Source organism: Anser cygnoides, chromosome Z (assembly GCF_040182565.1).
Source record: "Anser cygnoides isolate HZ-2024a breed goose chromosome Z, Taihu_goose_T2T_genome, whole genome shotgun sequence".
Lineage (NCBI taxonomy): Eukaryota > Metazoa > Chordata > Aves > Anseriformes > Anatidae > Anser > Anser cygnoides.
This window is the reverse complement of record NC_089912.1, coordinates 29,774,845-29,789,400: the sequence shown is the minus strand read 5'-3', so window position 1 is coordinate 29,789,400 and position 14,556 is coordinate 29,774,845. Positions and strand designations below refer to the sequence as shown.

Genomic DNA, 14,556 nt, shown 5'->3' with positions numbered 1-14,556 from the left:
AAGAGCAAAGTCAGGACTCTGAACTTCTGAAGAGTGAAATTCTAGCTGTTTAAAGACCTATTGGAGGAGATCCCCTGGAACACTGTCCTCAAGGACAAAGGAGCTGAACAGAACTGACAGCTCTTTAAGGATGTTTTTCTCAGAACACCAGAGCTCTCCCTCCCGCTGTGTAAGAAAGCAAGCATGGAGGGTGGGAAATTGGGATGGCTGATCCTGTTGGTCAGACTGAGGCACAAGAAGGAAATGCACAGGCAGTGGCAGCAGGGACATGTGGCCTAGGAAGAGGACTGGGATGCTGTCCAGATGTGCAGGAGTGGGATGAGGAAAGCCAAGGCACAGACGGAACTGAGCCTGGCAAGGGATGCAAAGAATAACGAGGAGGGATTCTACATGTACATTGGCCGGAAAAGAAAGGCCAAGGAGAGTGTGCCCCCTCTGGTGGATGAGAAGGGGTAATGACAGACACGGAGAAGGCTGGGATGACCTCATTGCAGCTTTTCAATATTTAATGGACCTTATAAATAAGATGTCCTATCATAAAAGTGATAGGACAAGGGAGGAAGGTGTTAAATTAAAAGAAGGTAGATTTAGTCTAGATGTTGGAAAGAAATTCTTTACTTTAAGGGAGGTGAGGCACTGGCACAGGTTGCCCAGAGAAGTTTTTGATGCCCCATCCCCGGAAGTGTTCAAGACCAGGTTGGATGGGGCTTTGGGCAACGAGGTCTGGTGGGAGGTGTCCCTGCCCATGGCAGGGGGACTGGAACCAGGTCTTTAAGGTTCCTTCCTATCCGAGCCAATCTATGATTCTATAATTCTATGACTCTATGATACTGATTATTTAGAGCTGTATCACCAAACAACTTTTAAAATAACTCTGAAAGAGATAGCATCAACTTGTCAAATACATGTAGACTTAAAATTGTTCTTAATAGGATTTATAATGTTGTCCTATGTCCTCTGGGGAGGAGTCTACCTTCTGATTTTTAAAAATTATTTTAATTTTATTTATTATTTTTAATTATTATTGTTATTATTTTAAAGAATGTGTCTTCTTAAATTATAAGTGGTGTGGAACAGCTTTTGTCAAAAGTTGCAGCTCTGAGGCGTCATTACTGAATTAAGTATCACGCAAAATTTCACTGTGGAAAATATAGTACAGAAGTAGCTACTGTATGTGATGGGGCCTGCTTTCCTAGAAATGGCTGAACACCTGCTCACCAGTGGGAAGTAGCAAATGAATTCCTTATTTTGTATTGTTTGCACATGCATCTTCAGCTTTACCTAGTTAACTGTCTTTATAACAGCCCACATTTTTTCTCACTTTTACTCCTCCTATTCTCCTCCCCATCTCACTGACAGGGAATGAGCGAGCAGCTGTGTGGTGCTAAGCATCCTTCTAGGGTCAAACCACAACAAGCTTTAATTATTCTGTTGTTTCAATGTGTACTGCAGGTGATGCCCAGCAAACAAGAGTTCTGTACCAAATCTTTGGAGGCCAGGTTATACAAAAAGATCTGATTGCTATGCCTTTCATGGAAAACATTATCTACAATTCCTATACTCTGTAACCATCTCAAGCAGTTATATTTGAGGACTTTTTGAGTATCTTTTCTTTTTTTTTTTTTTTTGAAAATTTTCTTATTCTAAATGAAAAAAGCTACTAAGAACGAAGTCCACAAGAAAATTATTCCTCCTGAGTTCAGTTGTTGACAGAACTTTGCATTACTACACATGAGCTAAACCTGTGACTTGGTACACTGCTTGATAACATTGCTGTGTTATAAAGCATTGCTTTGGTCATGGATATAAAACACAGCACCGTATGAGCTGCCGTGAAAAGAATTAGCTCCATCCCAGTACAGTACTCCACTCCCAGCACAGTGACAAAAATGTGTCCTTCCCAGCACAGTACTCTACTCCCAGCACAGAAATAATTTACAAAAGACAGCATATTGGGGGTGGGGGGGGTGGGGATGACAGCTTTGTAACGGAATGATTTATTTCCTCATTTTTCTCCCCCATCAGCCTGCAGGAGATTTAAAATTAGGTGTTTATAGCCACTGTATGCTATTTAGAGGTACCTACAATGCAGCCAGTGGACACCCAGAACACCCAAGAATGTCATCCAGCTGCAAACTCCTGCCCACTGAGCTTCAAGTTGATCTGTACGCAGGAGTTTTCTAGATTAGACATAGAAAATAACTGTTCTGCTTTATATTGGTAAGGTTTTGACAAAACCACTCTATACAGCTTCTGATGCTACACTAAATTAGCATGTGTCTTTCCTGGAAAAAGTCTAAAGGATGAATAACAAGGGTCATCAGAGATTTAAAAGGGAAATACTGAAGGACATGGGTTTGTATCATCTCATGAGGGCTAAATTCGGATATATGCTAACAGTTGGTAACAGTTTTGAAATACGTTAGAAGAATCACAGAATCACAGAATCGTCTAGGTTGGAAGAGACCTCCAAGATCATCTAGTCCAACCTCTGCCCTAACACTAACAAGTCCTACACTAAACCATATCACTAAGGGCTACATCTAAACGTCTTTTAAAGACTTCCAGGGATGGCAACTCAACCACCTCCCTGGGCAGCCCATTCCAATGCCTAACAACCCTTTCAGTAAAGAAGTTCTTCCTAACATCCAACCTAAACCTCCCCTGGCACAACTTTAGCCCATTCCCCCTCGTCCTGTCACCAGGCACGTGGGAGAATAGACCAACCCCCACCTCGCTACAGCCTCCTTTAAGGTACCTATAGAGAGCGATGAGGTCTCCCCTGAGCCTCCTCTTCTCCAGGCTAAACAACCCCAGCTCCCTCAGCCTCTCCTCGTAAGACTTGTTCTCCAGACCTCTCACCAGCTTCGTTGCCCTCCTCTGGACTCTCTCGAGCACCTCCATGTCCTTCTTGTAGCGAGGGGCCCAAAACTGAACACAGTACTCGAGGTGCAGCCTTACCAAAGCCGAGTACAGGGGGACAATCACTTCCCTAGCCCTGCTGGCCACACTGCTTCTTATGGAAGCCAGGATGCTGTTGGCCTTCTTGGCCACCTGAGCACACTGCTGGCTCATATTCAGCCGACTATCAACCAATACTCCCAGGTCCTTCTCTGCCAGGCAGCTTTCTAACCACTCATCTCCCAGCCTGTAGCACTGCTTGGGGTTGTTACACCCCAGATGCAGGGCCCAATTTATACCCGGCATATAAGAAGGCAATAACTGATGGATAGATCTGATGTTAAGAAAAGGATGTAAGCATAGTTATATCTAAATGCATATTGTCTTGAAAGCTGTGGGATTTGTCAGTATGGTTTATCTATAATTGAAATTGTCTGGGGCTGTGATTTGAATTCAGATATATTTTCTAGTTCTCTTAGAGCCTGTATTCAGTGAGTGCTGAAGGATTCTTTTTGTTTTGTTTTTCCTACTCTTCCACGTGAAGTTGCAAAGCAAATATCAATCTGGACTCAATTTATCTTGGAATATGAATTTGTTACAGATATAAAATGTTGGTTTCGAGTTCTTTTTCTCTGTCTAGTCACAAATAGTAACCCAAAAATACTAGACAATCCACCTCTGAAATGAGAGATTGAAGCTTAGCTGTATGCTGAAATTTTCAGTTTCCACAGCCAAGCAAATCCTAAACACTGAAATCTTTTGACAAGCACTTGTCATAACTCATCTTTATGAAAAGTTCAGCTTTGTAGAAGAAGTTAGTGATTCACCTGTGCATAAACTGAGGTCTCATTTTTATCCTTTTCTGGACTGAGTAACCTCATTTTTGGCTGACACCATGGGGTCTTCTTGTTGTCTGTTAGAAGTGACTTGCAACACTATATAGGGTGAAGCAGCCAGGTTTTGTGGCTTTTCATCTCCTTTTAGAACTAAGAAACATTTTCTAAGGGGGGGGGGGGGGGGGGGGGGAGTGGGGAGTGGAGGAATAAAAGGCACTGCAAGATTCCCAGCCAGTTCCATTTGTAGGTTCTGGAAGCTGGAGAAGTTACACTGGAGAATGTTTGGAATTTTATTTTCCATATCATATTTTGCATACCTCTAATTGCTCATGTTTTTGTCTTGAAAAAGGGCTTCATATCACCTTCCAAAGAGATGTAGGAGGCAAGGGGTGAGGGCAAAACTTAATACATTCTACAGTGGCACTTGATCAGATCAGATCAAATCATGACTGATAGTCAGCCTGCAGTATGAGATTCGCTGACAAGTGCCTGTTTTGCAGTCTGCTACAGACTCTTATTTCTCTGTTGCAGAGAGTAAAATAACAGCAGTATTGTTTCAGTTTAACATTAAGGGATGACTGGAGTAATGCTTACAATAGATCAGCATGAAAGAAAGAAGCTAACATTTTCCTGCTACTTACTGGTTATTTTTACTTGCACGTTGTTTGTAAGAATTCCCTGTGCTCCCTTTGTATTAAGCTAAGTCAATATGCTATGTATTTAGATTTCACAGGCTTCCTTCTTCATATTCCATGGAGCTCAGACCAGTCTGCATCTGACAGCTGTCTGAGAAGTCCATATTTTGAGATGTGTTCTGGGAATGAGAGCTGTTTTGATATTTCTACATATTCCAAAACAGGCATAATATGGCACAGACACTACTGATTCAACTGTATTACATTTAAAGTGATTCAGAAGCAAATCAGGTAACAGTAAGACAATTTATACTGTTAATTACATTTATAGTAAGGGAATAGATTCACAGTGGATTTACAATTTCTCCATCCTTCAAGTCTTGAGGTAAAATACCTGTATAATATAAAGAAGGAAAATAGGAAACTAAATTCTAATTCACAGATTAACTAAATTCCTTTATTTTTTTTTTTTTTTAATTTTTTATTTTTTAAATGGACAGGATGTTCCCTCCAAAATTTGTGATAAAAGACATTTTTGGAGGGCATCTGCATACTGATGTTTGGTTTTAAGGTAAGTTTCATATTAGTGCATTTAGGACCATGCTTTATTTATTTATTTATTACAAGTGTTCTGCACTTGGTCAGTTGATGAGCAGGTCAATGAAATATGATAAAACTTTCTACCTGCCTTATCAATCAGTGCAAAAGAAAAAAAAAATAAAAAGGAGATTTCCAGAAGGCACAGATGGGTAGCTAAGTGTTTTAAAGTTTGCATAGGGGAATATCATTCATCTGTGACTGCCTTAGTAGAAAAGTTGCATCCTTCAGGAGATCTGTAGGGGAGGAGAGCACAAGATACTGCAAAGCCTTGCAGGCAACTTATATATTTTACATGTAACAATTCAGATCAGAATCAAAAATCTATGAAACGTTTTTTATATGTTCCTAACTATAAATATTTCATAAACAAAAGCAGATAGGTATGTAGATATATTATATTCATATATGGATAGATATAGATAAATGTGTAATACATTTATACATTATACCCTGCCTTCCACAGGGACTTCTTGGTCCTTGACTGATGGTTTCTGCCACTTTATGAATAATGGTTACAATTGCTGTCTTGGGCTAATTCACTTATTGTGTGTTTAAAACCCTTTTCTTTACTGTTTGCACTGTTGTACAGAATCTCTATTTTTTTATGTCTGTAATGGCCACAATGATTACTTGTATTTCTTGACTTTTTAATACATGGATTTTTTTTATCTGAGTTGTGTTTTACAGTAATATTGTCAATATTAATCCAATGTACATGCTTTTTAGATCAGTACCACAACTTTTTATAGCTGTCATAACCAAGTAGGCTGTGAATCTAACTGGCCTCCAGATCACGGGAAATAATTCCTGGTTTTATATCTATATTTCCTACCAAACAGTTAGAGTTTACTATGTACTTCTCCATACATGATTTGCAGGAAGTGTCATACAGGAACTCAAAGCTGTGGAGAAGCTGTGAATAGAAGTGATGCATATAAAAGGCAGAGCTAAAATTACATGTGCGGAAGAGTGAAAAAGCCAATGTCTTATATCTTACAACCAGGGCACTTTAACATGAGGAGGAAGAATCTGGCTAAATATGTAATTTTAAAGCTCAGCTATAATTAAAAGATTAATACAATAAGTACACACAAAGAGAGTACAAATAATTGTGATTTACATACCTTTACATACCTTTTCCCCTACTTACTTGTTCCTTTAAATTAGGAAATACCTTGACCAACAGAAAACAAAGAATAAACTTCAAGAAAAAGAAAAAGGGGAGGGGGGGGAGTGGGGAGGGAGATAAGGCTAATGAATCTAAGACCAGGAGGAACAGGCTCAGGTGCTCCAAGTTTAGTGACAGTGACTTGGTACATTATCAAATACGCCCAGAGTTTTGGTTTCATTGAGATGAGATCATCAGTCAGTCTTACGCAGTGTTTTCCTTTGAAAAGGGTTGAGGTTGTAGATGACAGTAGTGAACATCCATCTGAATAGAGGCAGCAAAAGACTTGCTTTTGGCAACCTCTGTTGTCAAATGTCTGACAGATTGTTAAATCCAATGTGTTCAAAGTGTTAGGCTTTTTTTTTTTTTTTTCTACAGTTGTTCTTTGTTGTTAATATTGCACTAACTGGGATATACCAAAAATAAAGCTAAGTTTTAAGGCACAGTAAACTGCTGCATCTTACCATGAGCAACAACATTTACACTGATTTTCTTTTTTTCCTCTTTCAGGCCACTTGTTTTGGTCCTGAAAATCCAGCTTTTAATGTGTGTGAGAACAACAATACCTAGGATAAATGTGGCAAAGCAGAGCTTCCATATACCTCTCTTTAATAGGGTGAAGGCAAAAATACTCTGGATATTTTCACAAGCAGATGGTGAAATAGCCTGGTGGGAGAGCTTTCTCTGCCAATTTTAATCCAAAGTAAATGATACAAGCTTCCTGACAGGAGTGTGCATCAGGGGTCAAAGGATTCTGGTTTTCCCTGTCTGCTGGTTTATTTAGCAAACTTTTGTCATCACTTCTGAATTTTCTGGACGCATTCCACTCTGTTCATGGCATTACATCTCCTGATACAACTTCATCTCTTTGTGATGTAAACAGATGAAATACGCATGTACCATTCTCTTCTCAAGTAGCGAAGAGTTTAAGATAAAGAGCAAGAGGGGCAACACTTCAGAGGGCTCGTATTAGAAACTACAATAACCTTTGCTTCTCAGCTGCCCTGAACAGGAATTTTTTCTACGAAACTTCAAAGCATCCTTTACCTGACTGTCCCTCTGAAGGAATGATGTGGTTGCACAGTAAGATGGCTATACATCTTCCCAACAACTGGCAAATGGGTGTATTTTGTTACAGAAAAGTTGGGATTGAGTCTGGTTCCCTCAACACAGTTACTTCCAGAAATTGCAGGTGTCTATGTATCTATTGAGGGTAATGCCAGAGTAACCCATGTAATCCATGCTACATGTACATTTTGTAATCCAAAGGGACATTTCACTTATCTTCTGCTAGGTACCTGAGCATAGTTTGTGCTGACGACAACTGGGCTTATCTCGTGCTAAGGCTTATATTAAGATAAAAATATGGTGAGGAGAGACAGGAGTGAGGTGAGGATGGTGCAAATGGGAAAGTAGGCAGTACTTGTTAAATGCAACCTGGCAAAGGCAGCCTCTAGTTTGTGTCTTCGCATTAGCTCAGACTGCACAGAGAGCTGGGACGTGGCTTCTGACTTATTTGTCTGTGTGTTGATGCGTTGATTTATGTAGAAATCCTTAGAGCTGAAGTAGCTAATAGGAAAAATAAAGCTTGAATGGTGAAGTATCAGTCAGTCCATTGTAGTGTAATTGTTTATTTCTTCATCTGATCAACAAAGAGAAATCCTTTTTTTTTTCTCAGTACTTTGTGTATAATCCGCTGTTTTAAATAATTTAGATACTGCATTGATGGGAGACAAACCATTACATAAATTACTCAACCTAAATGCACAAGGTAGTATGTATAATCTGTTGATGCAATGTGAAAATTGTTTTCACTTTATTGTTGTACATCTGGAATGTCCTGAAAGAGGAGTATGTTTAAAACGGTCCTGTCAAAGTATTAAAAGTTAGAAAAAGTTACTCCTCCAGTTAATAAAACATGGTTTTTGAGTAACAGAGTCAGCCGGCTGTGTACACTCTTTTGATGTGTCATTCAAAAGGAAAAAAAAAATGAAGTTTCCTATTAACTAGTATATTGCTCAATATCCATTTTTTTTCCATTTTTCATCCTACATAATAATATTGCTTCAAAATGATTTTCTGCTCTTGGGACTTGTTGGTTCCTGCCAATAAATTAAGATTCTTCCCTCCTCAGTGGGCATAAAGAAAGAATCCCAGACTCTTAAAGTCCATGCCACTATCATCTTAGGCAGAGATCTCAGATTGCTGTGGAGGGAGGCTGCTTTCTTTTCTTTCCTCTGGAAAATTCATGTACAGTAGACAAGAAGGGGGGGCGGGGAGGAACACAGCAATGTCTGTTTTTCTTCCTTCAGAAATAAAATTCCATCACAATTTTCTCAAATTCTGCACTACTCCTGTTCCTTTTCAAGCTGTGATTTCTGTAGGTAGGCTCTAAAGGCAGCTTGGCTCCCCCTGTGCTAGGCATCTGTACTGTACAGCCGTCCCACATCCTCTCGCTAGCAGTGGTGTGCATAGTTCTGCATCAGAATTGTTATTGCTGACTACTTCCCTAGCAGTAGTGTGAACAGTTTTGCAGCAGGATTATTACTGCTGACCTGTTTCCTTGCTTTTTTTTTTTTTTTTTTTTTATATATATGAGACGTGACGTAGTTGTGTGCCCAGTTCCACAAGGGACAAAAATGTTTTTTTCCCAGCCTGTTTCTCTTCCAGTTGAACTATTTGGCTCTTTTATGTGAAAATATACAAAGTTTAAAATAAATTGTAATAATGCTACAAATTACTTCTGATACTACTGGGTTGATTTAAATTACAGCTCTGCCAGGTGTCCATTCTTCTGGCAGAAGCTTCTGGGAAGCAGAATTAGAAAGAAATTAGCTCAAATTAGTTGTCCAGTGTCTTAGCACCTTTCTGTCTTCATCATCTGCTAAAATAACATGCCGGTTATTATGAGCCCTTGCCTGATGCAGCCATATGCTGCTGACTTTGCTCCAGGAGCAGCACCTTCTGGCAGAGGAATTATGTTCACAGTCAGAAAGGGGAAAGGAAAGATCTTGAATCTCAGTAGGCATTTGTTGCAGTGCAAGTAAGTCAAATCTCTTTGAAAAGGCAGATAAAGTCTGACTGGCAGACTATTATCACATACCATTTTTTGTCCATACTAGACAGAACCTGGTCAATCTACTAATTTTTGCTTATCTTTATGTTTTTACAGCTTTGTAACATCTTGTTGGCTGCAACAGAGTTTTGAAGCACATTGAATCCAGAGTAATAGTTGTGTGCAACTTTTTTTTTTTTTTCTGCTTGGAAGGTTCTTGCTACCCTTGAATAAACAGAATAAATGAACTTCAACACTGCCAAGAGGACACACAGATGCTGTGAAGGAGTCTGAGAGTAAAAAGGCACCAGTGTCTAAACTGCCCTTTTTGTCTTTCATTGCTAACAGTCTGTAGGTTTCTGACAACAATTTTTACATCTTCAGTAAAGAAAATACAGAGCCTTTTCGCAGAACTCAAAATCCAGAGTACCATAAAACCTTTCTGTGGTTTGTCTCCATTTAGGTTTACATATATCTTAGTACCAGTACTACATCAAATATTCGTGGTAGCTTTGGCGTGACCTGAAGAATATTTCTATCCACCAAATAAAAATGAAAACCAAAAAAAGACATCAGTGCTTTTAGATACAGAAATTAAAACATCCATGGAAAAGAACGTTACCAATTTACACATGGGGTATTTTCAACCTAGACAAATATGTTACAGTTTGAAGTCAAACACCTTCTTCAAGGTTACTGGTAGCCATGTAGGGCCAAGCTCATTTGATCATCCCATGAAGAAGTGGTAACTTGATCACTGTAGATCTGACTCAGTGCTAAGCTCAGTATTTCCTTCTTTTCTTTGTAGAACCTCAGTTCTTGCCCGGCTTTCCTGACTTCCTCCAGTTCCCTAAGAGCCACTTGCAGCTCTTGGGAAATAATTCCTGGAGATTCTTGCTCCTTCATAATCCAGTCCAGGGCCATGTGACTTCTCATCTTTTCATCTAAGGAATACTGGGAATAGTAGGAAATTACTTCCTATTATTCAGGAAAGTAACAACAGTTATGGAAGTTAGTTACAATTTTTTATTTTTTTTTCCCAACAGTTTCCTCAAGAACAATTCAGCTGGGCAAAAATTACACAGCAATCCTTTTGTAACATTCTATACATCTTTAATAAGCTGATCACTACAAGGGAATAAAATGTCCATCAAATGTTGAATTACTTTATAAGAGGCTTAAAATGCTAAGATGGAACTAAATTTGCCTATGATTTTTCTTGAAGAGAGGTGACTTTTTAAATGTTAAAAGTAATTTTCTTCCCTTTGGAAAACTCCGAATGCATATTTTTCTGTAGATTGTAGTACAGTACAAAACTTAATTTCAGAAGTTAAAAAATATCTTGAAATTTTTAAATCTAATGCATTTACAAATGTTTTCCCAAAAATGGAAGTCATACCATGCTGGGGTAACAGTTTTTCTCCAGTCAATTTTCCACCTGTTTCTTGATAGATAAAACTGAAAATAGTCCAGGGCTTCTTGCAGTGATAACAAGGGACAAATACAGAACATGTAAATGTATTTTAAAATTTAGCTTTGTCTGAAGTCCCGCTTATATCAAAATAAAGTAAAAATACATTAATTCAGAACTTCAGAAAGTATATAGATTTACATATTTTAACCTCAGGTAGTTGCCCACTCACACAGCCAACTTTTAGATGTTAGTTATGTCATACCTGCCGGGAGCACTTTGTTTCACGTAGCGCTTTAAGGCTTCCGTTCCAATGTAGAAGCTGAAAGACAATCATCAGCTCCTGCAAAATGGAAGCATACTGATTACAGATTGAAATTTTTGAAAAACACACCTTTTTGCTTAAGAGAAAAAAGAAATAGAGCAGATTCGGTGTTTAAAAGTGATGACATAAAGGAATAATATTAATCCAAATCCCATTAGAAGAATTAGAAAATGAAAGGCTTATAGCCAGGGAGCTGACAGCTAGTATTTCTTCTTTTGATGCAAGTAGAGTACTAAAAATCATGGAATCATAGAGTCATTCAGGTTGGAAAAGACCTCCAAGATCACCTAGTCCAAGCTTTAACCTCGTACTGACAAGTCCACCACTAAACCATGCTACTAAGTTTTAGGCTATCCTCCCAGGCTTGTGGAGGAATCAAACAGGCAGTGCAGCTCAGCACTGAAAAAGCCAAATTTGGTGGTGGGGGTGAGGGATGTAAATACTTAAAACTGAGGGATTTATCTCCCAGGTAGTTAAATCTTTGTGGGGGTCTAGATCTCCTACGTCTGAGCAGGCTGTTACATTTTCACATATATGCAGGATGTGCCGTCAATTAAAAAAATGTGACCGCCAAGTGGGTGGCATTTTACATGCAAAGGAATGTTTTGCCTGAGGATTGCCTGAGGATCCTGAATCAAAAAGGGAGACACCTGCTCTTTCCACATTGGAAGCTTTAAACAACTGTGTACATTCAGGGGCCTGCTGTGAAACATGCAAGGTTTCCAGGAATGCAATTACTTGCAGGCACGCACGATGGCCACCCGTAATCATATTCTAAGCAATATAGGTTTAAGAGTGATCTGCAAAGAAGCTCTTACTTGCTTTTAGGTGACCACTACAACCTTGCCTGTGGTCATAGTGCTGTGGTATTTAGAGCTTTAAATTACTTACTTTCTAACCTTCATTGTGATGGAGTGTCATCTGGAAAATTACTGAGGGTGCACTTGATCCAGATCATTGATAAAGGTATTGAAGAGAACTGACACCAATACTGAACCCTGGGGGACACCAATAGTGACTGGCCTCCAAATGGATTTAACTCCATTCACCATGAGTCACTCAAAGCTTCTTGTCTTACTTGTCAAAGTGGTGAGGAACAGACACTAAATTTTAATTAGGATAATTTTGGATTTGGATTTATAAACATATTTTCTTTCACAAAACTCTCTTCTTGTAGGCCACAACATATTACTCCTTTAAATGTGGTTGCATTTTGAGTGTGTTCTTTCTCAAAGCCCGATTTTTTAAAGTCATTTCTCAAATTCCTGTTGGCTTCCACCCCTGCATGAAGTGCATCTTGGGAACAGGAGAAGGGGTAAGACTGGACATCAGAAGGATGTAACTTAAGCCACAGCGACTCTCCTGAAAGTTTACTATTTCCAGTGCAGTATCATTATTTATGATATTAAATAAATAGGGCAGCTTTTCCCTTGATGACATTTTTCACTCTGGGTTAGATATGCCACAATGAGATGTTACTTGTAACTCAGCTTGAATGCATAGGCTTCTGCAAAAATGCAGTTCAAAATGGGCATGCTCTAGGAATATTCATACTGTTTTCCCAAATTTGCTCCCCCTCTCCACTCATTTGAAATTTGTGTGTGGCTGTGTCTTTCTTGCAGCAGTAAGGTGAAGCAGAATGGCCCCCCCATAACATAGCACCTATTTCCAGTTACCTTGTGTTATTTGTTAACCTCAGGCAAAACTTTACAGTATACTGCAGGCTGTTTAAGGTTTATATGACTTCACCCCAATTCATATTTCATCAAATGGAGGAAAAGCAAACATAGAAATATGTACCTACATTGGTACCTATATGAAATAATTGTTTGTGGATGGAGGTTTTACGTACGGTTTGGTTAATTTAGAAAGCTGCAAAAAAGCAACTGGAGATTTTGTTATTGTCCTGATATTTGATATTGATATTTTGATATTGTCTTGATAGTCTTTTCTGAAGTGTTTTTTTTCAGTTCTGAAAGGTTTTTTCAATTTGGTGTAAAATTTTGAAAAGGTTCTGACAGAGGATCAGAAGTGGTCAACATTCCATTGAAATGACCAGAATTACAAGAATATTTGCCCTTAGATGTTACATTAGGCACTGTGTGACAATTCATTCACCCATATTCACAGAATCACAAAATCGTCTAGGTTGGAAGAGACCTCCAAGATCACCCAGTCCAACCTCTGACCTAACACTAACAAGTCCTCCACTAAACCATATCACTAAGCTCAACATCTAAACGTCTCTTAAAGACCTCCAGGGATGGTGACTCAACCACTTCCTACAATATTTCTAGGTTCTCTTTCAAATTCCAGTGCAGGAAGTCAGGTGCTCTCTCACTAGGATGCACCAGTCCAGTATACATCCAGTATAAGTTTAGCGTCCAGCGTATTTTCTCAAATTATATATATTTATCTTCATATTTTTCATCAGGATGTGGAATAAAAGAGCGCATTTTATCGTTCTTTTAGATATTAGTAATGAAATTAAGTTGCTTCATTCAGCTGTGAATGATGCAGAAGCCGCACTGTTATCCTGATACCTGAAATTCCAGCATTGTCTTTCCAATGTTTGACTCTAGCATGTAATGATAGGCTCCAATACTAGTACTGGGGTCATCAGCATCCTTTAGGTTACCCTTAGGGAAGAAACAAGAGAATGTGATTAGAATGCAAGTGGTTGCTTTTAGATGTGATGCATATTTTAAAGTTATTAACATGTTTTGTTACTGCAATCCTGAGTCATTTTTAATGCCCTTCCATTCCTTTCCCCAGCAAACTGTTTGGGAGTCTGTTTTTGTAAAACATAGTTACCTTGGATGTTATTGCTTTCACCAACGTTTTGTGTACCATCTGATTACTGTGAAATGACCCTGGCAACTGGTAAACTCTGGTTTCTTTCTCCTTAAACACTGACGAATTTAGCATTAGAGATTTCAGTGCCTTCACATGTTCCTGGGTCTTCCCAGAGTGACAGAAAATCAGAGTGCTAAAGTGCCTAATGACCCGTTGGTCACCGGTAGGAGGAAAGAAGTTGTGGGATTAACCAGAAATGCTTTAATGTTTACTTTGCAGTAAGCATTTAGCACTCCAGAGGCTTCCCTAGCTAGCCTCCAATGCAGCTCCTACTGACCCTTAAATATTTTTTCTGCTGATATATTTATAGTTTATCTGATGTGCCCTTCCTCGTGGGTGTGATTTTCACACTACCTGCTCAAGAGTTCTTTCATTTCTGTCTAGCCAGGCTGCCACTCGTCTGATTATTTCTACTCCCCAAAAAAAGAATGGCATTATTGTAAAGAAGACATATAATTTTGGGAGAAAAAAGGCCATTAGGAAGCTTTAATTTCTCTACAAAAAGAAAAATTGTATAGGTGAAGTAACTGGTCATCCTGAAGCTCCTACAAAGGCTTATACTAGGTGTAAAGACAAAAGGAAATACGAGACTGGGGAAGGAAAAGATGCAGAAAAGAAAGGGAAAAAATCTGTTATTGTTCTGTCCAGACTTGTTTTTCCCTCCTCAGTCAAAAAGATAAAATACTCTCTTGCTTTGACAGCCTTAACATAAATTGACTGTAATGGGACTATAATGAGGGACTAGATTTTTGAAGCAGTTCTTGGTTTT

At 38.8% G+C, this 14,556-nt stretch overlaps 1 protein-coding gene across 2 annotated transcripts in view; it reads right to left on the bottom strand.

The window, feature by feature from the left end:
• Nucleotides 1-9,450: 9,450 nt before the first annotated feature.
• The window catches only part of LIX1 (limb and CNS expressed 1), a 28,131-nt gene continuing 23,025 nt past the window's right edge, over nucleotides 9,451-14,556 (bottom strand). Inside the window, exons 4-6 of one of the 2 annotated variants that reach the window (XM_066988486.1) lie at nucleotides 13,475-13,570; nucleotides 10,872-10,949; nucleotides 9,451-10,173 (exon numbers count right to left, since the gene is read on the bottom strand). In XM_066988486.1, the coding sequence (XP_066844587.1) occupies nucleotides 9,889-10,173; nucleotides 10,872-10,949; nucleotides 13,475-13,570 (459 nt within the window). In that variant the 3' untranslated portion in view covers nucleotides 9,451-9,888. The remainder of the gene's footprint in view (nucleotides 10,174-10,871; nucleotides 10,950-13,474; nucleotides 13,571-14,556) is intronic. The other variant, XM_066988487.1, reaches the window with a different exon arrangement.